At 39.1% G+C, this 24,395-nt stretch overlaps 2 protein-coding genes across 11 annotated transcripts; both read left to right on the top strand.

Moving 5' to 3' along the window:
• Positions 1-1,592: 1,592 nt before the first annotated feature.
• Positions 1,593-7,151, top strand: LOC103715490 (BEL1-like homeodomain protein 9). The gene is made up of 5 exons (XM_088710660.1): positions 1,593-2,450; positions 4,451-4,821; positions 5,508-5,568; positions 5,802-6,489; positions 6,624-7,151. The coding sequence occupies exons 1-4, from the start codon at positions 1,764-1,766 to the stop codon at positions 6,315-6,317; spliced, it is 1,635 nt and encodes a 544-aa protein (XP_088566786.1). The 5' UTR covers positions 1,593-1,763; the 3' UTR covers positions 6,318-6,489; positions 6,624-7,151.
• A 1,124-nt stretch (positions 7,152-8,275) lies between these two features.
• On the top strand, positions 8,276-22,862 carry LOC113463270 (uncharacterized). Of its 10 annotated transcripts, XM_089927354.1 has the most exons (9): positions 8,276-9,304; positions 9,915-10,224; positions 11,238-11,295; positions 11,493-11,669; positions 11,858-11,955; positions 20,483-20,584; positions 20,687-20,738; positions 20,855-20,922; positions 22,406-22,862. In XM_089927354.1, the coding sequence occupies exons 5-9, from the start codon at positions 11,902-11,904 to the stop codon at positions 22,562-22,564; spliced, it is 435 nt and encodes a 144-aa protein (XP_089783480.1). In that variant the 5' UTR covers positions 8,276-9,304; positions 9,915-10,224; positions 11,238-11,295; positions 11,493-11,669; positions 11,858-11,901; the 3' UTR covers positions 22,565-22,862. The 10 variants fall into 10 exon arrangements, with proteins under 10 accessions (XP_089783480.1, XP_089783484.1, XP_089783481.1 ...); XM_089927358.1 differs by having other exon boundaries at positions 9,915-11,669; positions 20,668-20,738; XM_039132207.3 differs by having other exon boundaries at positions 8,278-9,304; positions 9,915-11,669; positions 11,858-11,919.
• Positions 22,863-24,395: the final 1,533 nt, after the last annotated feature.

Here is a 24,395-nt window from a genome sequence, read left to right as displayed (position 1 = left end):
ACACATCTCGAGGAGTCTGAATACAAAATTAGTGAGGGCCTTCAATCTAGTTTCTCTATAATTATTCCTGGAAATAGCCTTGCATTTATTTATGCAACCGTACATTTGCTGCAAGTTATGAAAGTTTTTGCTGAGCAACTTGGTGTTAGATGCTGGCTTTCATCTCTTCTTTCTACCTGGCAATTTTGGAGAGCTTGTATTGCTGAAGAAACCAGGTAAGATGGAACATGATTCTTGCGGCCATCTCTTGCCTGGTGGCAAGCTGTGGTGATGCTGTATAGGATCAGAAATATTTATGAATTCTAAAATATTTATGTATAAATAGATTTTATGAATCTTGTTTATGGATTCTGTCTAGGATTGTGTCTTGGATTGCCTGAAACGGGCAAGATGATTCATGTCAAGAAAGGGTCACCATCCTCGGACGAAAAGCTAGACGAAATTCCATGTCTGAAAAATATACTTGACTCATACTCGAGCAAGCATCCGATCTATTTATATATAAAAACTCATCCAAACTCAGCTTGGTTTGTTTGAATTAGCAGCGCTGGATCAGAAATTTCCATCCCTGGCGAGCCAGTTCCGCACCTCTTTGGATTAATTGGGTTCCGGCGTCGGACCTTATCCTTTTCTTTCCCTCTTCCCTCCCCCCACCCGCACTTGTCAGCTTTTAAAAGCTCACACCCAGTGGCCGTACAGGACCAGTGCTCCGATATTCGTGTATCGACGGGAAACTCGGGCGCTCCCCCGTCTTCCCTCAAGCAAAAGATCTGCCACTGTTACTCGCCGCAGCAAAAAGCAATCAAAACCCCCCCTTAAAAGACGAACACAAAACAAAAACCAAAGTAACTCTGTTTCTCCTCCCTTAACAGGGGACGACGTCACCGCCCCTTTAACAGCGTCACAGCTGTAGCACTGCCACTCTCCCATCTCCCGCACCCCCAGCAAGCCAACCTAACCCATGCCCTTTTCCAGCAAAGGACAGGGCTAACAGTAATTATTCCTCGGTAAACCCAGTACAAGCTCATCCTATGAGGTCGAGACACGTGGCCAATGCACTCTATAAAAATCTTAATATAGATTTTTTTAGTTTGAATGAACCACCCCTCTTCCCCAGATCTGACTGTAATCATCACCATCTACAGACGTACGTGCGATGCCGTATCTCCGTCGCCACTGTAGGTTCACTTCCATGTACCGCATCTTAAGATGGCGAAATCATGCAGGACTTAGCCTAGCTATGGTAGGATGTAACGTTTCCTTCGTAGAAGGTCCCACTCGTCTCAGTTGAAGGTGGCCGGCCACCTGAATTATTAAGACAAGTAAGGTGTGTCAGTTTTTTTTTTTTTTTTTTTCCCCTTAGTGGAAAAGTAAGGTGCGTTAGCTTTTAACAACTTGTTGATTAACTAACTAATTATACAAATAAATGTTAAAATACACGATGTAAGGGATAGAATCTGGCAAGCCGCGTGAGTTAACCCAACTCTTTCTCTGTTTCGTATTCCAAACCCAACCCCAACTCTTTCTCTGTCTATCGACTTTCGCTGTCTAAGTTCTCATCATAACCTTATTCCCCCAATCCCCATTCTCCTATCGTTTTCATTGCTCACCCTTCCACCCTCACTTTCTCACCTCCTTTGCAGAAAGGAAGAACAAAAGAAAAAGAAGCAAAAAGTGACGGACAGCCCCTTCTCGTCTCCACCCTCGCTCTCTCCAGTGTTTTAAAGCAGAGAAAAGAGAAGCGGGAACGCTGAAAAAGAGAGATGTCGTCGTCGGCGGCGGAGGGATATGTCGGCGGTGGCGGAGGAGGACAGGAGCATCTACTTCACCACCACCACCAGATGTACCACGTGCCTCAACATAGCCGGCGAGAGAAGCTCCGTTTCCCACCGGAGGAATCCCCGCCGTCCACCTCCTTATTCTTCCTCCACCATGATCCCAGCTCTCTCACCACCTTCCTCCCACCCTCATCCTCCTCCTCCTCCTACTACTACAACCCTCAAAACCCTAACTACAGTCCCTCTCCCACCACCCAATTCTCCGGCCACCAGATCTCCCACCAGGGCTTCTCGCTGTCCCTTGCCTCCTCTTCTTCTAAGCCTGCTCCGCTTTCTTCGCCCCGCCACCAGTTCACCATCGGGCCGGCGCCCAGGACCGCGGAGCCCTTCGGGCCCTTCACCGGCTACGCCGCCGTCCTGAACCGATCCCGGTTCCTCGAGCCCGCCCGGCAACTTCTAGAGGAGATTTGCGACGTGGGAGGTAGACATGGACCGGGTGCTGGTGGTGGCAGTGGCGGCGGGGGAATGCTCCTCGACGCCGATCCGCGGGAGCTTTCGTCGGAGGGACATCGCGAGATGGAGGGGTTTGCCGGAGGAAGGTTGGAGGAGGGTGGGGTCTCGGGGGCGGAGCATCGTTGGCAGAAGACGAGGCTTGTGTCCATGCTTGATGAGGTTTGAGTTCAGCTCATGAAACAACTTGGCCTGCTTTCTTGGATTTTCGTTCATTTATTTTTCTGTTCTTTATTGCTGCCAAAGGGCTCGCCAGTTGCTACGCCGTGCCTCAGTTCTCTCAACTGCAGTTCTGGTACCTTCTCGAGGCGTTTCATATACAAATTATTAAATGACTCCAGTGGTCTTTCATGTCAAGAGATTTTGGATGCAACTGGTGGAATCTTGTTACTGTCCGAGATCATGGTCATGTCGTGAATTTATATCATGGTTATAAGTATAATTACTCGATATAATCTTTGCTTATCCGGACATGGTAGATCTTTATCTTTCGTCCTGTTAGTGATGCTTACTGCCTAGCCTAGCTTAGTTTAGTTCTTTAGATCGATGAAGTTTTTCTTTACTGCGACTGTTATTTTTACACCACCTACTTTTGAATGGTTTAAGCTAGGGTTGATTTGATCTTTCTGAAGTCAGCTGGTCAACTTGCTGTGCGGAACGGAAAACGCTGGCGTTGTCGGATCGTGTTGTCTGGTCCATAGTTGTAGTTAATTTTTCTTGGAAAACAATGTTTTAGTTAATTAGCTACCATTAGTGGTAGTATTCTTATAGACATATAGGAGCTTTTGGAGCTTGATTTTATGATATTCCCATATCAGAAATAGGAATATACGTCTAGTTTGTATTGTAAGGAAAAACAAAATGAGATCTCAGCAGCTATCGGACTCCTGGTTGTTTTTGTGAAACATAGATGAGAGAAATCTTTATGAGACAAATTAATGGGTGTTGAAATTATTATTCTTGTTGGTATATAAACCTGTTTATGGGTGTCTTTTAGTCTTGAAGAGATGTATCTTTTACCATTGCTTGTATCCTTTTTTGAAAGAACGTTTCTTAGTAAGAGTTGTGTCCCTTCTAAAAAGATGTCTTTTGGTAAGAGTTATGTCCCTTTTAAAAGGATATGTCTCTTGGCAAGATGTCTCGTTGAAAGGGTTGTGTCTCTTTGCAAAGGCATGTCTCTTGGTAACATGACTTTTGATTGTCTATTATTATTCTTTGGGATGTTTGATATTTCTGATGGTCTATATCATCTGTTACTTCAGATTTCAGATGATTCATAGATGACTTTGCTTTTTAAATATCAAGAATGACATAATATTTGTTCTAGCTTGCTCTGAGAATTCTTCATGCACCCATGCAGAAGCGTTTTCTTGTGTGTTTGATTACCTATTGAATTACTTAGAAAGTATTTTTGAAATTGCATAAGATTCTCTTGGTCATGTTAAAGTTGTATGACTTTTGATTTGCAGTGCGGGTGGTATCAGGATATCTTGCCTTTTCATTGTCATAAGTACTAGAATGACTAAATGACTGCTTTGTATTGGAAGGGGAAATCTAAAGGGATTTGAATTTATGCTTTTCATCATTTATGATTAAAACATGCGAAAACTTTCCTGTGGAATTTCTGTCTGAGGCAGGTTGAGCTATATAGAGAGTGGTCTGCCAAGGCAGGTAAGGGAATTTCCATTATTATTGGTAGTCTGAGATCATGCAACTGAGGGATGAAACACCTGAAACTATCCAGACTTTGACAAATTCTATAACAGGGTTGAAAGATGACAAAAAAAATGATAAATCTTTATTTTTTGGGGCACAAAATTGTAAACTGAAACATCATATTGAAATGCAGTCCCATGCTGGATATATTTGCATGACTCTTAAATTATTTATTTTAATTTTATTCATTTCTTCGATCCTTCCTAGGTCGTTATTTTCTGCATGGAATCATTATGCGGATTTTTTTTTTCTAGTTGGACTTGAGTTGCGTTCAGAATTTTATTAATTCTTTGTTAAAACTGCAGTTTTATTTGATTTGATGACAACCCAAGGATTAGCTTTCTGTACTACAATAGTTCATCCATTCTATTTTATATATTTTTTGCGATCCTACCATCATTTTTTTGTTTCTTTTTTGTAATTTTATTCCAATGATATTATTGTAGGTCTACAGAAAATACAAACAATACTATCAGCAGGTGCAAGCTGTTATCACATCATTTGAATCTGTGTCGGGCTTGAGTACTGCAGCTCCATATGCCTCCATGGCCCTCAAGGCCATGTTGAAGCACTTCAGGTCCCTCAAAAGTAAGATATCTAATCAACTTCGTCACACAAACAAGGTTCTCGGGATAGAAAGCCTCAATAGAGAAGAGAGTTCAAGCTTTGGGCTCATAAGTGGTGGTGTTGGTCACGAAAGAGCACCAAACAACTCTGGTACTTTTGGTCAGGCACATGTTTGGCGGCCCCAACGAGGACTTCCTGAGCGTGCAGTGTCTGTACTTCGTGCATGGTTGTTTGAACACTTCTTGCACCCGTGAGTGGCCAAACTTCTTGATCTACGTTTGTAATATAGCTGAGTGTAATACTTTGAAAGAGGGCTTCTTTTTCATTTTCTAGTCTGGAAAGTTATTTTTTCACTAACCATGGTTCAATATATATGATATCTAATATCGGCATGCCCGTCAGGCAGTCAAATGGATGAATAACCATTATGCTTACAACAGCAAATTAGCTGTCATGAGTCCCAAGGCAAACTCATTCACATGAAGTTCTACATGCAAGGAGGACACAGTCTTCTTGCAGCAACATTTTTGTTGAGATACTGTCTAATGGAGCTTGGGTCAATTGTTGTGTGCTATAGATATGAATATAGTTTATCATCTGTAAGTATGGCTATAAGACAAGGCAGTGTCTTGTAGAAATATAAAATGCATGCAGAAAATCAGTGGGTGTATCTACATGTCGGGGTTTTAGATAATATAAATAAAAAACATATTGGCTTATTTGCTTTGCTGAGACCACCATACTCGCCTTCCAAATTTTTTCTCCAAAAGGCCAGTAGTTGCCTGTCTGAAGTTCTGAGCCACTAGGAAATAAAATGAATGGAAAAAATGGTTTAATTTGTGGCTAAACAAATTAAACCATTTATATGGTTTCATTACTCGTCTTTTCCAGATCTATTCATGTACCTATTTATATGGTTTCATTACTGATTTCCAGGTATCCGACCGACACCGATAAACAGATGTTGGCTAAACAAACAGGTTTATCAAGAAACCAGGTAAGTAAAATATACTTCATGTTATATTTACTTAACTAGGAATAATTGTAGGTTTAACACTCAGGTCAAGTTCTGTTCTCTCTCAATCTTTTCTCTCATGGATGATCGGCCCCCTATATTTTGCCTTGAATACCCCATTTTTGCTTTGAATGTATTGTTTTTTAAATTTTTACAGTTCCTCATCCTTGCAGAAGTATAATACCTTATACTAATCACATCTTTGACTCAAACAGGTCTCAAACTGGTTTATCAATGCAAGAGTAAGACTTTGGAAGCCTATGGTTGAAGAAATACACTCTCTTGAGATGCAACAACTGCAGAAAGCCTCAGCAGCTGGTAGAAACCATAATGATGAGCAAACCAATCTACCTTCGGAATCTATTGCAACACCCTCCAGTTCTCAACCACTCCACGGCACCAGCAGTCACAAGCATCAAAACCTATCCACTAAACTCTTTCAAGACGACCTCCCTCGCATACCGAACCACCTCCGGGAACCTTTGAACTTTGTCTATGATGATTTATCCAGCCATCAGCATGGAATGGATGTTGCTGGTGGTGCAAATGGTAATGTTTCTCTCACTCTGGGCCTCCATCGAAACAATGGGGTTTGCTTGGCAGAGCCGCTTCCCATGAATGCTGTTCGTTGTTATGGCCTTGAAGACTGCAGTGATGCTTACGTGATGGGTGCATTTGAGGAGCAAGACCGGCACTTTGGAAAGGATACCTGGCGGGCATTTCCTTCATGACTGATTTCTTGCGCGCAAAGTAGTCACCTCGTTGTTGATAAACCGAAGGGGCTGATGGGCCTGTAATGGTCTGTAATATCTATGGGCTATTTCCAACATCTCAACAAGACTCGTGTGACTTGAAGTCTCCAAGCAGGAGCTTGGAAGGTTGTCCTTCATGGAGGATGTCAAGGTATGTAGATTTATTTGTTCTTTTAGGTTGTTGCTGGATACTGTAGCGTATACCTGCTGATCTGCTCTGCAAAATAAAGCATGGAGAATAATATTTCTTCTAGACACTTACTGTTTTTATTTTTTCATGTACAGAATGTGCGGGCAAGTTGGCCAGTTGCTGTTTGAGTTGGCTGGAAAACTGGAAACAATGGGAGTGTACTAATGATAGATTTACTTGAATGTGGAGAGTATGAAGTCTTTATATTAATTGAGCTGCTAGCTTATGTTGCTATGCATGAGAGAAAATGATATTAAAAAAAAAAAAAACGTTTGGGTTGATGTTAGCTTAGCTTGCCGGATATATGGTCGGAGTATATTGGAGCCCATTTGTCCTGTCGAAGGGAGGCAGGCTAGTCTTTGAGCTGGAGTTGCGTGCTTTTTTAATCCTGCCAGGTCCAACTCGGATGGATTATAGGAGTTAATTTATAGTTTTCACTTACTCCCATGTTAAATGTGTTGATTGCTGATATTGGCTTACCTTTTTTAAGTTCTTTTGGGTAGTCGAAATTCAACAACTTGTTGGGGTGCACACCTACGACCTTTGTTAAGCTTTGTTTGACATGATTAATCTGTTGCAGTGCTCCATGCACGTTAATGTTAGCAACCTCTCCTATGGAACCATATCTCTGTTCTTTAATGTGGTAATCTTGTGTGGGATAAGTTTGATGCAAAGATCCTGGCCTGTATGTTGCGCCAAGAGCAAATATTTTGGATGCTATTGTGGTGGCCAACGTATCTCCATCTCGTAAATGACGTGTACCGTGTGAAAACAAAGTGCCTTTGTTAGAAACGGCATGCACTGTTAGTGATGTAACCAAGGAATGGGAGTCACGGATATTAGTCTACGGTGTCTAACCCTTTCTCATTGTATTCGTGGCCTTTTGTGGTCGTCGCTGGCATTCATGTCGCCGAGCCCAAATTTATTGGGCACTTTCTAGTCTTCTAACAGTTTTAGGCTGTGCGGTGGAGCCATCGAGGTCCCAAATTATCGGGCATTGTTGTTAAGTCCTTGTAGTAGTTTTGGTGTCAAAGAATGTAATGACCGTTATAACGAGTCCGCTGACGAGGGTATTTACAAAAAGTTGCTGCTAGCCTGTTACTGTTAATACGATGTAGAGTTTGGGAGATTGGTAGGTTGACCGTTTTATGGCCTATGCATTTATAAGTATGAATACATATGTGTGTGCGTTATATATATATATATCACTAAGACAAGTTTAGGTTCACCCTTAAATTTTTTTCAACCATGCATAGAACAGCTAAACAAAAAGTATATATACACGTACGTACACACACACACACACATATATATATATATATATACATACATATATATACGTATATATACATACATATATATATATACGTATATATACATACATATATATACGTATATATACATACATATATATACACGTATATATACATACATATATATACATATATATATATATATGTGTGTGTGTGTGTGTGTGTGTGTGTGTTACACAGGGTCAGTGGTCGGGGCTGCTACAGGGGGGTGGGCTTGTCCCTTCCTCCCCCCTTCCTCTTTTTTTCCAGCAAAAAAAAAAAGAGGGTAAATTTTTCATTTTTATCTCCTGGTCATCTGGCACAGTGCTCTAGTGCCCTAGAATATGTTACATGGGACATCTCATTTAAAAACTATTACAAGAGAAAAGAAAATATGTAGCTTTACTGGTATATTGTGGTTGCTCCCATGGAGATGATGCAGCCAGATATGATCTTTAGTTTGTGCATCTGATGCTCAATTATTAAAATTTTTAAGAGCAATTCATATATCTTTATTACAGATATAACATATATTTTACATAATTTTTTTTTAAAAAGTAGATGTTTATCACCAAATATTTTAAAAGGTATCATTTTTTCATGATACCGGGCGTCATACAACAAAGTATCAGCTTTTCAAAAAAGTGAGAAAATTTTTTCTGAGGAACAAAACAAATTCTTAGCAATTAGCATAGCCCTTAAAAAATATCAAGAATAAGGCCATTCTCTGCACGTCCACTGTGTACCAACTCATATCATATTTTCGTTCGGCACGGAACCATGGTTCTATTGGTTCCCGCCTTGGAGCATGCATCCAAGAATTTGAATGCGGCCATCTTGGCCCCGAGAAGCATCGCAACGTGGCCGGGAAAGGGAAAAGAAGTGCTAAAAGAGGGAAAAAATTAGGAAAAGAGAGAGAAAAGAATGGATCCCACTCCATACCGGGTATCTGTTCTCTACCTTCTGAATTCTCCTGAGCCGGCACGGCGACATCGAAAAATCTATGCTGCGCCCGTCTTCTCTTCCACCAAACCCCCAAAGATATAAAGCAAAGAAAGACAGCGACGACAGCGACGACGCCGACGACACGGACGCCTTTCTAGGGTTTTTCTAGGGTTTCCCCTTCGACTTGGGCGATTCCAGCGGGGAGCCCAGCCCAATGGATTCTTGAGCCTCCCCGCCTCGTTTCTAGGGCTTCCGAGGGCGCGGCGGGAGGAGGACGACGAGGAGGAGATCGGAGATGCAGAAGAAGGCGTGGATAAGGGCGGGGGACAGAGGGGCCCTCGCAACCGGCCACTGTGCCGTCGTCGAGGGCCGGATCCTGCGGTGCTCGTCCGCGCACCCCGACCAGCAGAAACGCCAGCAGGGGGCTACAGCACCAGCCGCAGATCGGGACGGTGGCGCACCTTCTGGCTGGACGCGTTGCCGGAACGGTCAGCAAGACCTGCACGGCCCCACTAGCTTGCCTTACGATTCTATTTCAGGTCGGTCCCTCGCATTCCCTCTCTCTTCCACTGGTAGAGAGGAGCAATCCTTCGGCATTTTCTTGTTTGATAAATAAACCGTGTGAAACTTCTCTTCTTTTGGGTGGAATTTGAATTCTCACAAATTCTTGAAGACGGCTCAATTTGATGTTTATTTTCCTTCGATTTTATTGTTCGTGTGGTACCTGGCATGTTCGAAAGTGCACAAATTTGAAGGAAAGAGGATTTCCCATAATCTTTCCTCTTTCCTTTTCAAACGTTGGATTCGACTACTCTTTGCCTTTTCCTTTCTTTCTTCTTATATGTTAGTTTCTTACTTTCTTTTTAAATTGATTGTTTTGGATTTACAGGATCATCTTCCTTTTCTTTGCAGGCTTCAGGATATATAGATTCTTGCTAATTTGTAACGTGTGGCTTTCTGTTTTTTTTTTTGGTGTTTGTGTGTGTGTGTGTTTGTGTGGTTGGGGGGGGGGGGGGGGGTATGACATTGGAGTTCCCTTCTTTTCCTTTCTTTTATTTTATTTGAAACAGGATCCCCAATCATTCTTCTGTTTAAAAAAATCCCCAAATGTCGAGTTATAATATTGCTCCTCTTCACCCTGTTATACAGGATCACTGTCTAATTGTAAATCCCAGCAACCTAAAGTGGCAATCAGGCGGGAGTCTGAGACTTGAAGGTGCATAATTAATTGGATCCAAGAGTAACTGTGCTTCTTAATTTAAGGAAACCGATTGGTGGCTATCAGCGAATAAGGAAGATGAAAGGGTTTTGGATTCTGTGCAATAAAATTACAGCGAGGTAGACGGTGTATGGAAAACCATTCAAAACCCTGACTCGTATGTAGAGGCTCCTAGGTGATCACTTTATAAGAAGAAAAAAATATTCATATCTCGGATCAGTGGGTAGCTATTCATGCCAGGTTTACTTCTACCTTGTTGTTCATTTATTAGATATATATTAATATTCTGTTGATGTTCATTACTTTCATATTAATCAAATTTGAGAAGATATTGGCAAGCACTTCTCTGAGTATGGGCCAGAATTTTTATTATGCAGCTTTGACCACCTATTGTAGCTTCTTCATCCAAAATGTCGTGAGTAGTCAGCAAAGTGAAAGTATATTTATAGATGGATGTTGTGTCACTCACTAATTGAGAGTGATGCTAGTTCCTAAGTTTCCCGTATGATAAATATCAAGGAACATGGTTTAGGCTCCTTTGAGTTAGTATTTAGAGGGTTTAGGGCTAATCTTTTCAAGAAAAGACATTATGTTTTTCTCTGAAATAAAATGTCGAAGAGCATCTGCATGTTTAGGCACACAGCTCTCTCTGTGTCTAGATCATGTGAGACGTAATCCTTAACAAGGTCAATAATGCATTTTGCTAAACTATGAGTTTCTTTTTTCCCCCTTTCTGAGCATACTTGACCTGGGCTGAGTGTTTGGTTGCAATTTTTAAACTTTGAAACGCTTGCTTTCTTTCTCTTTTCATTTTTTTTTCTTGTCCTACAACTTTATTTTGGTGGGATGGTAGGAAGCTTCCGTGGTCTCAGAGTCTGTTACCTTCTCAGAGACATCATGTAGTGGATATCAAATTGAAATTGAGTCCAAGAATTTAATAATTATGTACGTCACCTATCCCCATTAGGATTCCGTGAGTATATATCGTATTGTACCAATGTAGTGTTCTTTTTAGTGTAAGACTTATTATGGTGGTGGCTAAGACTTAACTGTAAGTTGACTGTTTGTCTATGCTAGCCAGATTCTTTAGTGTAGCCTATAGTATGTGAAACTTAGACATTGACATTGGCATGATACTGGGACAAGGACTTGTAATATAAAATTCTTAGATATTGAAAGGATTTGAATGTTAGAATCTATGTAATAGTGAAATTGATCATAAGTACCTCATGTGATGATTTTTTTCCCCACAGGAGTCTTGGTTTAAGGCTTTTCAGTTGCTGCTAAACTGGGAACATTCTATTCTCTGAGGTGGTCAGGCCACTTTTTCTTCCTTATTTTCTTCACTTTCCTACTGTTTCTTCCTTATTTCTTCACTTTTCTGTCCATTCTTCTACCATTATTTGTCCATATGGTTGGTGTCACGGAGAGGATCCGTCTTTCTGGCTTCCATTATACACGTCTTCTCTTAATTCATCAACTAGTTTGATGGTATCATATTTCTTTAGGTGCAAGGCATGCATTCCGATGTCACAGCTCTAAGCAAGGCTGGCATATGTAAGGAGGCTTCACACATTGTTTACAAAGAAGGGTTTAGAGCATTTTGGAAAGGAAATTTGGTCACTATTGCTCATCAGCTACCATATTCCTTGATAAGCTTCTATGCTTATGAATGCTACAAACATGTAAGCATGGATATTTGTTGGAGAATATGTTCTGGCCAGTCAGCCACTTGGGTTTTATATTTCTAAATGATATGTCTATATCATTTTTTCTGTTTCGCAGTTACCACAATTTATTTCCTGGCTTGATAGGCATAGAGATTATATGAGTGCAGATGTATGTGCTTAACTGTTAGGTGATGGTTTGGCAGGTACAACAGCTGCATCTATCACATAACAATTGGACCTCGTGAGGATGCATCTTGCAGCTCTGGTGATTGGACCATTATTATGCCACATCATGATTCATGTAGTAGAATGCCTGTCTATTAACCTCAACTTCAGCTGTTGTATTTGAAATTTTGAATTCTTAATTTTTCCTGTCTAAGTTGTATTTAAGAGAGAAGATTTGCATGATGGCCTCTCTCCGAGGCTTCAAATTCAAGACCTTTTTAGTTAACCATTCCTAGTATCTGTCTTTGCAAAATCTTAAAGATTATTTCATTTTGAAGCAGTCTGTTTGCTAATGTGCTTATGCTCTTTTCCATAAGAATTTGTAGTGTAGATATTACTTGGCCCTGATAATAATTGTCCAACCATTGAAGTAGCCGCCATATGGACAAACTATTCTGAGAGCTGCAGTTTTACTATAGTTGTTAGTTTTCCTTTGTTACCTTCATGGAGCAGTTACATTCATATTGACATTTTTGACTATTTGTTCTGCAGATAGGCTTACAGAAATGTGTATTTGTTTGAATGATGGAAATGCCTCGTACATCGAGTTTTCCATTTGTTTAATAAGCTACACTGTATATTCTATAAATTGTCACAATTGCTTTACGTGCTTAGGCCCTGTTTGGTATGATTTTTCCCTTTTTTTAAAAGAAAAGGATCATGGAAATTGATGCAGGAAACATGTTTGGCAACCATCTTTCTATTTTTTTAAGAACTTTCATTTTTTTGAAAAAACTGGAAGTGAGAAATTTTCACTTCCATTTTTTTTTGAAGTATGTTAATGCCTCCGAACTCCCCTCTTCGTCTCCTTTCCACCCTAAACTCATCCCGACCCCACCTCCGCCTCGACCCTCCACGCAAATCCAGCCTATGGTAAGTCCTCTCTTTTACCTCTCTCTCCCCCCCCTCCCCCTCTCTCTACTTTCCTCTATTATGATCGAGGTCGGGGGCAGAGGAGGGGGAGGCAGCAGAGGGTGGCGGAGGAGGAGGAGGTGGGGGGCAGAGAAGGAGGAGAAGATGGGGGCAACTAGTGTTAAAAAAATAGTGATGCCAACCATAATATGTATTTTCAGAAATATGAAAAAAATGGAAATGGATTTCTTGTTTCCATTTTTTTTAAGAAAAAAAAAGTGAAAATGATGCCAATTTCAGCCTCATCTTTTCTCTCTTTTTGTTGATCATGTTGGAACTAAGTTCAATTGATAGTTTAAAAATCATTACTTTGTCTAGGTTACAATAATTTGATGCATTTCAACATGTTTGTGTTATTTTTGAGTCGGCTCTTTTGAAATTTTTTTTTCAACTTTTCTTTTTACTCTATAAATAAGATCCGCCCAACCATGTTGATTGAATGTTTGAGTACTCAAAGCCTCTCGTGAGTCTAGATACAAAGTATATTCAGTCCTTTCCACAACTTCTAAATTTCTTTCCCTTCAGCCTATTCTATTCAATCTAATTCCAGACAGAGTCAGTAGTCTTATTGCTTTTTGAATTCATTCTTCTAGCTGTGAAAATTTTGATTTTTTGTTTTTGTTCTTGTAATAACAAATATGATATTCTGATGGTTTGACCCCCAGCTATATGCATGACTGATAGTTGAAGTGGTGGAAACCTTTTGGCTGCAAACTTGCATGTGCAATATCTTTGGTAATTCATTCCCATTGATTGTGGGTAATTGTGATGGATCATTCTTTGCCATTCATTTGTTTTGTTGTAACATTTTTATTCATTATAAATTGCATAAAATCCTCTGTTATATCTTTACTCTGGTTTCCTTAGGTCTTCCCTTGATGAAGACTTGAACTCCTATGATTTGGGCTTTCTTTTGGTCATTCCTGCACATGCTGTCCCAATTAGTAGTAAGTTCCAGTTTCTACCCCTTTGTTAGCTGAAGACTGGGGATTAAAATCTGAATAAGCTTTAGCTAAGTTGGCCCCTTTGAAGAAAATGATATATAGATAAGTAGAAATGGTTATTAATATAATTAGGGTCATTAATATCACTCTAATGCATCCGGAAGTCACTTATCAAGGATGTGATTCAACTTTGTCACTGTTTAAGGCTTTGAGGTGGCATTTCAATGCTTGTAAAGTCACAACAATGGATATTCTCAAATGTAAGCACAAGTGAACTAGGCAAGAACCTATAAGTTAAGAATTCAAGTTGTTGTATATTGTATTAACACTAGCTATTAAATAACGAACCACGCCAGGCAGCAGTAGGAAGTGCATATGATGATTTTCTTCCTTTATCTCTTCACATATGTTCGAGTTGTCCATAGTTAACTTTTTACATTTCCTTTTTTTGACTTTTGATATTTCCATATGCTGAAGATTTTGCTGTTGTGCGGCATGTAGTAATTGAGTTATATGTCAGCCATGGCTGGTATAATACATGAAACTGTCACTAGATGGTATGCCACTATTAATGTTGTGAATAAGATTTCAGTGCTGTGGTCTGAAATAATGTGAATTTGTTAAAAAAAGGCAAATCATCGTAGGAATGTCTCCAACTGTATTTTAAGTTGGATTTGCCGTTAGTTATAACAGTAGTAGTTTCTCAGAAAAAAGATAGTTATAACAATGGTTCGGTTATTGGTATTCGATGCCATTAGTTACTTGAGAGGTGGTCATGGAATGTGAATGCTAAGGGACCACTTGGTGCTTAGGTAGAAGGTTCATGCGCAGGCAGATTGTATTTGAGGACCTATTTTAGGCAATGTGACATATTAACTAGTAAAATCACAATATCCCCCTGGAAGTTATATGATGAGATAAATTTTATATGATTTATCCTTTAATTGTTAAATGTACATGCTTAATTATTTAAGTTGATATTACAAGACATTCTGCCAAATGATGGAAAATTAATAGAAATCATAAATATGGGGGGTTATGAGGTGCCTAATACCTAAGCCTGTCTTGCTTGTACTCAACTGGTACCAAAAAGTAGTCCAAACCAATTAGGCCTGCGCTGCCTAAGCATGTGCAGGTTTCTAGATTACTCACTAGGTGGTCAGCTTCATATAGGAGCTGTAATTGTGTCCCAGATGGTGCAACCAAGGAGCCGCTTAAGTCCAGGTGACTGGCTTTTAAGTTTTTTTTTTTTTGGCTTTCTGTGTCATGGTAATTTTTAAGTTTTAGTGCACTTCTACCTCACCATTCTTTTCACTTTGATGATAACCTTTAGTACTCATGTTGTCTTTATGGTTGAAAACTGTGACTTGTTACTCTGCTTAATATAATCATTGTCTGGCTTGTTATACATGCTTATATCTACGCTGTCATGGTAATTTTTAAGTGTTAGTGCACTTCTACCTCACCATTCCTATCACTTTGATGATAACCTTTAGTACTCATGTTGTCTTTATGGTTGAAGATTATTGCTTGTTATTCTGCTTAATCTAATCATTGTCTGGCTTGTTATACGTGCTTATATCTACGCTTGAAAGAATTAGTCGCTCGACAAAAAAAGGGGGGTTGGGATCAAGAGAGTTTCTACATTATTTATTGCTTTTTGATTGAGAGATTAGTGAAATGTTTTGAAGTGCTTTAGCAAAAAAACACATCCCTTATGACATGACATCTGCTAGATTAGACACAATCTATTTAAGTTCATCTCAGATCTAGACAAGGTTTTTAAAACTGCGATATTGGTTATTTTGGTGAATGACCGAGATTGAATGGAGGTCTCGGTTTATCGCAGCTGAATATGAAAGGTGGGAAAATTTGAACAAAAAAAAAAACTGAGATATTATGAAATCTTGGCTGATATTTTAGCACCAAGATATCAAAAATTGACATGATATGTCCAAGATCAGCAACTATCTTAGGCACTGGTTTTTGCAATTTGTTCATCTAAAAATCTATTTTAAGGAAGTAAAAATATCGTTGAGAGAATGTTGGCCATGTATGTTGGCTTATATTTCAGGGTTTAGTGGTTGATATTGGCTGAGATATTAGATGCTGAGATTTCCTATATATTATAACGGGGAAGAGGAGGTACCATTACTGGGACAAACCAAGATCTTAGCCTAGATGAAAACCATGGATCTATAGATCGTGTAAGGGCATAATGTAGGTTAGAAAAGATTCTAGCATGACTACTTGACTCCAACTTTCTTGTCAGTTCCTTATCCCTTGGCTGAGATAACCCATGGATCATTGACATTTTGTGATATGTAAAATTGCCATATAAATGTACATGAACTCATGATTTTTTTTGGAGAAAAACAGAAAATTTTGTATCTTATATTTTGCATCATCTTACGTTGACTACGTATTTCAATTGCCAGAGCCTATTTATCTGTTATAGCAAACTAGAGACCAAGGCAGGATTGGAAAAAAAAAAAAAGTTCTTCCTTTTTCCTATTACGGAGCTCTTTACTAGCTCTCTTTTTCCTTAGTTCTAATTGTGAGGACTCTGTCATTCATTTATACAACCTTCTAATTTCCGTCAAGGACCTCACTCTCTTGTTTCATCCGACTTTCATCAAGCGATGCACTTATTGAATCCGGGACAGATTCGCTTATTGAGCTGCCTGCTTCCAACTACTATTCGTTGCACCACTGCTCGCGCTGCTCGTATTAGTGGATCCGAGTAGAGATGGGCACTGGGCGGCCCGGCACGGCACGGCACGACGCGGGCCGTGCCTGGCACGGCCCGCCAGCTACAGTGACGGGCCGTGCCTGGCACGGCCCCTTTGATAGGGCCGTGCTGGGCTAGCGAATCCTGGCCAGCGGGCCGTGCCAGGCACGGCCCGCTTCGGGCCTGGGCCGGCACGGCCCGGTCTAGGCACGCGGGCCAAGCACGGCACGGCCCGCGTGCCAGCACGGCACGGCCCATAAGGGCCTGGGCCGGGCTGGCACGCGGGCCTGGCACGGTCCGGGCCTGGGCCCGGCTCGGCCCGATAAAATTTTTTTAATACATTAATAAATTATGAACACTAAGAAATCTTGATTTATGAATATAAAGCCACCTTAATGGTGGGGGGTTTGGCATAGACCCCTACCAGTTTATTAATTTCAATCAAAATGGTACATGAAGGGAGGTTTGGACCTTGGTCTGACCTCTAGATTCTAGAATACAATAAGAAACTAAGAAAGGGCCGAGGTTTGGACCTTGGTCTGACCTCCAGAATACAATAAAAATGTACAATTATAAAAAATTAAGAAATCTTACTAATCATCAGTGATTCAGTGAATCAGTATTCACTCTTCAGTCTTCAGTCTTCAGTCTTCAGTCTTCAGTAGTGTTTGTATCATCATCATCAGAGGATGTTGTATTATGTCCACCTTTATCTTGAAGTCTTGCCTCAGCATCCAGCCAATCCTTGAAGCAGAGAAGCATCTCCACCGTTTCGCCCGTCATCCTACTTCTCTTTTCGTCAAGAACACGCCGACCTGCACTAAAAGCGGATTCCGATGCTACCGTGGACATCGGCACAGCTAAAATATCGCGTGCAATTGCAGACATAACAGGATATTGATTTCTAACACTCTTCCACCAAGATAATACATCTAGATTCTCTATTTGATTTTCATCATATGCAGATTGAAGATCATTTCGTAAATAAAATTCTAGTTCACTACTTAAAGATGAAGAAGATGAAGAGGAACTTGAAGCATGTGTGTGTCTTCTCTGTGCAATGAATGAAAAAATAGATGACGAACGAGAACTACTAGAAGGAGGAATAGAGGTTTGTATTTGTGTTCTAGATCCACGAATTTTTTCATCATATATAGCATAAATATCATAAAGAAGTTGTCTTACCTCATCTTTAGCAGATTCAGCATCTTGATTCATATTTTCAGCGTATGCATCAAGTAAAATTAGCACGCCATTTAATTTAACTCTAGGATCAAATACAGCAGCTAAGTTATGCATAGGACATATCCTGTCCCAATACTCATTCCATTTAGATTCCATTAGATGAATAATAGGCATTAAAACATCATCATATCTATGTTCTGCAAATTTTTGACTAATTATATATGCTTGTTGTAAAAATGAACATGAAGTAGGGTAATAAATACCAGAAAGAACATTGGTAGCATTATAAAAACTAAGCAAAAAATCTTCCAAAATTTTTCCTTTATTCCAATCAGTTTCAGTCAATGTAAATCCTAATCCACGATCATTAATATATGCACTTAATAAATTTTTATATGGGTATGCATCATGTATCATGCTATATGTGGAGTTCCAACGAGTAATTACATCAAGTTTAAATTTTTTAAAACGTTTACCATGATTTATGCATAATTCCTTAAATTCTTGAAGTCTTGATCTAGAAGCATGAATAAAAGAAACTGCATTTCTAATTTTTGAAATCACATCTTGAATCATGCCCATGCCAGCTTGAACAGAAAGATTTAAGATATGACATGCACATCTAATATGCAGTAAATTTCCATCTAATATGGGATGCAATGAGTCTCTTAATAATACAACAGCAGAATTATTATTAGATGCATTATCAAAAGTAATAGACATAATTTTATCATTAATATTATATGAACATGCAGTTTGATAAATTATATTTGAAATTTGTTGCCCAGAATGTGGAAAATCAAAAGCACGAAAAGCAAGAATACGTTTATTTAATTGCCAATCATTATCAATATAATGAGCAGTAATGGCAATAAAAGAATTACTACCTACAGATGCTGACCAAATATCAGAAGTTAATGAAATTTTTACATTTAAAGTAGAAAGTGTTTCAATTAAATTTTGTTTCATTGCTAAAAAATTGGTCATAGCTACTCTTCTAAATGTACGCCTACTAGTTCTTTTGTAAGCAGGTTGTAGGTTTAATTGAACATATTCTTCAAAATTAAAAGATTCACATAAACTAAAAGGTAATTCATCCTTAACTATCCATTTTACAAGTGCTTTTCTTTGATTTTCATGATTATATGCAAAATTACCTACAAGTAATCCCCCTTGTATATTAAGGCTACTTTGAGTTTGAGCATGAGAATCATGCATCCTATGACTCTCTTGATGTCTTTTTAAATGCCCTGTTCCCCCACTACTACTACAACTATAAAGTTTGGCACATTTTTTACATTTAGCTTTCCAGACTCCCTCAACCATAACTCTATCAAATTCATTCCATACAGTACTAGTCCTCTTACGAGAAGAGGTTTGACCTTCACTCGGTTCACCAGTTCTAGAGGAACTAGGAACAGGGGGTTGGGGATTAGTTTCTTCCCCCTCAGAAACAGGAATGCCAAACTGACTTTCCTCAAAAGATGACATATCTATGATTAATTCAAAAAATAAAAACTAACCGCAAGGAGGAATTGAGTAGAGGGTCGGAGGGCAGAGGCAGCGCCGAGATTCCGAGCTTCCTCTTGTGCTCTCAACAGAAGCGACCTTCTCTTCTCAACAGGAACCTCCTCTTGTGTAGCACTTGAACAAACTAAAAATTAAATTGCTAGAAGAGCACTTTAGAAGAGAGAAATAATAGCAGTAGAGAAGGAGAGAATGAGAGGTTTGGTGTGGTGAGAATGAGGGAGGAATGGGCTATTTATAGAAGCCCAAAAAATTTTTTTTCCCAAAATATCCCTCAATTCAGCCGTTATAGGACTGTTGGGAGGGGCAAAACCGTCTTTTTCCCGAAAATAGCCGTTGGAAACGGCTATTTTCTTCCCCCCTCTCCAGACGGGCCGTGCCAGGCACGGCCCGTCTGGAGCCGTTACGGGCCGTGCCAGGCACGGCCCGTTTAGAGACGTTGCGGGCCGTGCCTGGCACGGCCCGTTATCGCCCGTTACGGGCCGTGCCTGGCACGGCCCGTTACCGCCCGTTACGGGCCGTGCCTGGCACGGCCCGTGCCGTGCCGTGCCCGGCCCGGCCCACCAATAGAGGGGCCGGGGGCCGGGCCGGGCTTGCCTTCCGTGCCTCACGGGCCGTGCCAGGCACGGCCCGTTTAGAGTTTTGGCCCGGGGGGCCTGGGCCGGGCCGGCCCGGCACGGCCCGTTGCCCAACTCTGGATCCGAGACTTCAATCTGGTCCAGGAGAAGAAAGAGCTGGATTTATGGCATGAACTGATCGAGATTGGAATTGCAATGGCTTGATTTAAAGCATAAAGAGAGGAATATGATGCGCCCTGTTCCAGATTGTATTCAGAAAACTGTTAAGTTTCATTGTTTAAAAATTATATTTCCCCATTACATGACTTCCCAATGTTAAACAGATATTTTTCTGTATATCTGGCTTAACAGCCATGCATGTTATATATTGACCCTACATTTCCATCCATATAGCATTGATACAACATCAGTATACTAGTTGATGTGCTTTTATGAATATAGATTCCATTCTGAAGCATCTTGGAGAAACCTATTCATTTATTCTAGAATTTGTGATCATTGATGACTGATATGGCACATAAAACTTAGGTTTCACTTTCTTTAACACTGATAAGCATAATTTTGTCTTATCATTTTAGGGTTCTCCAAATATTAATATTGCGTTGGCATTAATATTTTTACAAATATTGAAGTTTGTGTTTTTGCAATGTTATGTTTATCGTTTGCAGAACTTATCTAGACCAGGATTTGCAGCATATAATTAACTTGTGATCTGTAATTATGCAGACAAAAACTATGTATTACAGAGGCATTTCACATGCACTTTATGCCATCTGCAGAGACGAGGGTATCAGCGGGTTGTATAAAGGTCTTGGAGGGACTTTGTTGGTAAGCTTTTCAGGTTAATTCCAATTGAGGTCATGATTCTTAAAACTTTCATTGTGTTTCCATTGGCCACTGATAAAATGTAGGGTGTTGGACCTAGCATAGCAATCAGCCTCTCTGTCTATGAAACCTTGCGATCTCATTGGCAATTACAAGGGTGATTTCCTTGTGCTTTGACTGAATAATTTTGGTGTTTCATATGCTGAGGAGATACTAAATTTTTGTAATTGTATGGTAACTACTGATATGTGGATTTTTATTTTTAAATGTTAGGCCACATGATTCTGCTGTATTTGTTAGCTGGGCTTGTGGAAGTCTTTTCAGCATGGCTTCGTCAACAGGTAAGTGATTTTCAACTTGATAACTGGAATCTAGGCATCGGGTATTTAAACACAGAATTATATGAGAAAACTGTAGGTGAACGGAAACTGATACCAGGATGAGTCATGGCACTAATAGATTTTAAGAAGTAAAAATATCTACAGTGTAAACAATATTTGCAGAAGTATTTTTTAGGAATTATGAACAGACATGAAGAAATTGGTTGGTTTTGACTCTTTTTCCCAACTGTATGCTAAATTGTCTGGTTTTACAGTTTAGCTGTCATTTCTGGTTGACACTCCATCAAATAATAAAATTTTGGGTTAATCTTTAATCTATTATTGTATTTGTATTTTGGATCAATTAGTAGCTAAAAATAAAAGTGAGAAAGATAAAAATGGAGAAGCACTGCAAGGACTAATTAGGAGCGTGCAGTATCAAGACAAGTTGATATATTGGGGAAGTCAGTAATGAAGACGAAGTACCAAAATCCTTGCTTAAGCAATTATGTGGAAACTTTCTGCCCCAGGCCTATTAATTATGCCAATTGCAATATAAGCTCCAAAATGAGCTTGATTATCAAGGGACCTTTTGGTCATTTGTGCAAGTTGGTTTTAGCAAAATTTCTTTTACTCAAGTCTTATGTGAACAAAAATAGGTTTTGGGAGAAATTTCTTGCATTTAAAGAAGGAAAATTGGAGGGAGGAAAAAAATGAGAAAGAAAGAATGATGGTGGGAGGCAGATGGAGAATGGGTTGATAGAAGAGTTATGTCCTCTAAGTTCTACGTCTAATGCATGAAATAATGTGTCTATAATAAACACCATACCCAGAAAGCACTACTACTAGAGTGCAAGTTTGTTCATGTACTTATTTCCAAAATAAGACATTTCAGAGACAAACTCGCTGGGATACTATTTAAAGCAACATGAAAGCAGGTTGAACTTTGTCCAAATTTTCAAGAGAGCACTTATGGTGATGTCATCCGTAAGTGTCCACTTTCTTTAATTCAGTATTCTTCTAGAAAATTTAATAGATCCAATTCAGCTGGAATTAGCAGTGCAGATATGATAATAATGTTCAAGTATCTTCTTAATGTACTTTTGCAATCTATAGTCTCTACATGCACATAAAGACTCCAATTATTATTTTTTTTAAATCAAGGATTATTGGTAAGTCATGCATGATATATATATATATATATATATATATATATATATATATATATATATATATAGATATATATATATATATATATATATAGATATATATATATATATATATATATATATATATATATATATATATATATATATATATATATATATATATATATATATATATATTGAGACACCTAACTTTTTGGATTGACATTTTAATGACGCCTATAATTTTTGGCGTGGTCAATTATAGAATGAAAAAAATGATAATTGCTGTAATAATTCGAGCTAGCATGCAGGATGGTCAATAATTTTTGTTTGATTCATCTAAAATGGTTTTGCAGTTATATTTCCCATTAGATCTAGTGAGGCGGCAAATGCAGTTGCCAGGGGCAGCTGGAGAGGCTTGTGTTCGCAACTCGGGCCTGTTTGGAACGTTTAGGCATCTAATCCATATGGAAGGATTTCGAGAATTGTACAGAGATATCTTGCCTGAGCACTAAATTTGGCATTAAATTCACGACTTATGAGATGCCGAAGTCATGCCCCTCTGGTGCACTTTCTGATGACTAGCACTGAGATCTTTCAGTAGCACTGCTTTGGCCTCTGCTATTGATGAACATTGTTATGTTCTTGTTGGAGATAAAGGTAGAAGAGTTTGTAAAGTCTCAACTGGTGGTAAGTTTTGCAATTAGTGCCATGAAAAAGCTTTTCGTTCCTTGTAGAGATATAAAATTATATCTCAGCTGCATCTGCAAGACATTAAGTGTTATACATTTTCCAATTTTACTGCTGCTAGCATTTTCTAGATCAACATGGATTTCTGAGTTTTGCTTGATTCTGGGGAGGAAAAATGATTTTACTCTTCTTTAAAGCCTACTTGTTATTTGCTGATATTGAAATGAAAATTCAGCTGAGTTTCTTGTAAGAAGTACATGTGAAGTTTTGAGAATTATAGAAAAACTGTTCTTTTAAATTTATGATGGAGAATTTGCTATCATCTAACAGCAGCAACATGCCAGTTCTTACAGTTTCAGAAAATTATTAATTCCAACATCAGCGATAAATTATCTATTGGCAGGTGACATCATAGTTATGTTGAAAACTTCCTCAAAAGCTACCAGAAGATGTTGTTAGTGACACTCAAACTTTGAGATTGGGTATTTAAATATCTCCATTTTGAAGTACTGATATGATTTTAGCTAATAGACTAAGCCTTTTCTAGTTAAGTTCATTGAAGATGAGGCATGGTCAGTCGTCATGGTGTTTAGACAAATTTTTCTCGTCATTCAATTTTTTAACTATAAAATGTTGCCACCGTTTAGAAACAGCAATAAATGCATTGCCAGAGTATCATTGTTTGCTGCAACCATCAACTGCATTAACATGAAAATTCTTTGGGCTAAATCTATGTTTCATATTGCCAGACTTATGAACAAGTTCGGAGCGATGATAGCATTTTCTGAAATCATGGCTGGAAACCTGTGTCAAAAATGAAAATATGTCTGGAAAGCTTTGATACTGTAGGTAGGTACCCCCTTTGATATGCTGAATATTGCCAATTGGGATAATCGTTCAGACAATCTAATGAAGCTGATGCTACTGCTTGGATATATTGGAAACACTCTGCTGGTTACGAATCAGAGGATTCTTTGTAATATTATTAGCATTTTATCTCTTGCCGTTGCGGGTTACCGTTTAGCCTGCTTTGGTACAAATGCGCTTCAAGACATAATAATTCACTCAGATGAACATTTCTCGTGTCCAGTTCTATCTTTTACCTCTAGTTGCACCCCCATTTCCTCAAAGTTATCTTTAGGGAACTGGAGCACGTAAAAGCAGCATCCTCGTTTTTCTAGTCTATAGCTCAGATTGTTTAAATTTGTATGAAGCCTCGGCCGTCAAAGAGTTTGCTTGCGTAAGAATGCGCTAGGATCTCTGCTATCTGTCGTGGAAAGCCATGCACTGGTTCGTTCTTAATAAATGCCGTGCACTTTTTCTTCCATGTAGCAGCCCATTTGATCTTGCTTCTGTTTCTTGTTTTTGCTTTATAAAATCCAAGAAAAATATACTAGACCAGGTAACCATTATGATGAAACCCTTATGTTGTTTTCAATTATGTCTTCAGGGGCTATGGAATCAAAGAAACATTGCAATGCTGTCTTCCACATCAATCTTCATGGAGATCTCACTAATTTATAGATAAACAAAAACACAGAATTGGCAATGGTGGCCAACAGGCCCTAACTGATTGCGTTTCAGCAGGCTTATTAAGTTCCATTTCAGACTTCAATCAGCTTAACCAACAATGTAGTGATTTGTCATCACAGGCGT

This window comes from Phoenix dactylifera, chromosome 14 (genome assembly GCF_051530095.1).
Source record: "Phoenix dactylifera cultivar Ajwa chromosome 14, Ajwa_hap1_PhDact_Kaust_v1.1, whole genome shotgun sequence".
Lineage (NCBI taxonomy): Eukaryota > Viridiplantae > Streptophyta > Magnoliopsida > Arecales > Arecaceae > Phoenix > Phoenix dactylifera.
The sequence above is the reverse complement of the archived record's forward strand: the minus strand, read 5'-3'. Positions and strand labels throughout refer to the sequence as shown.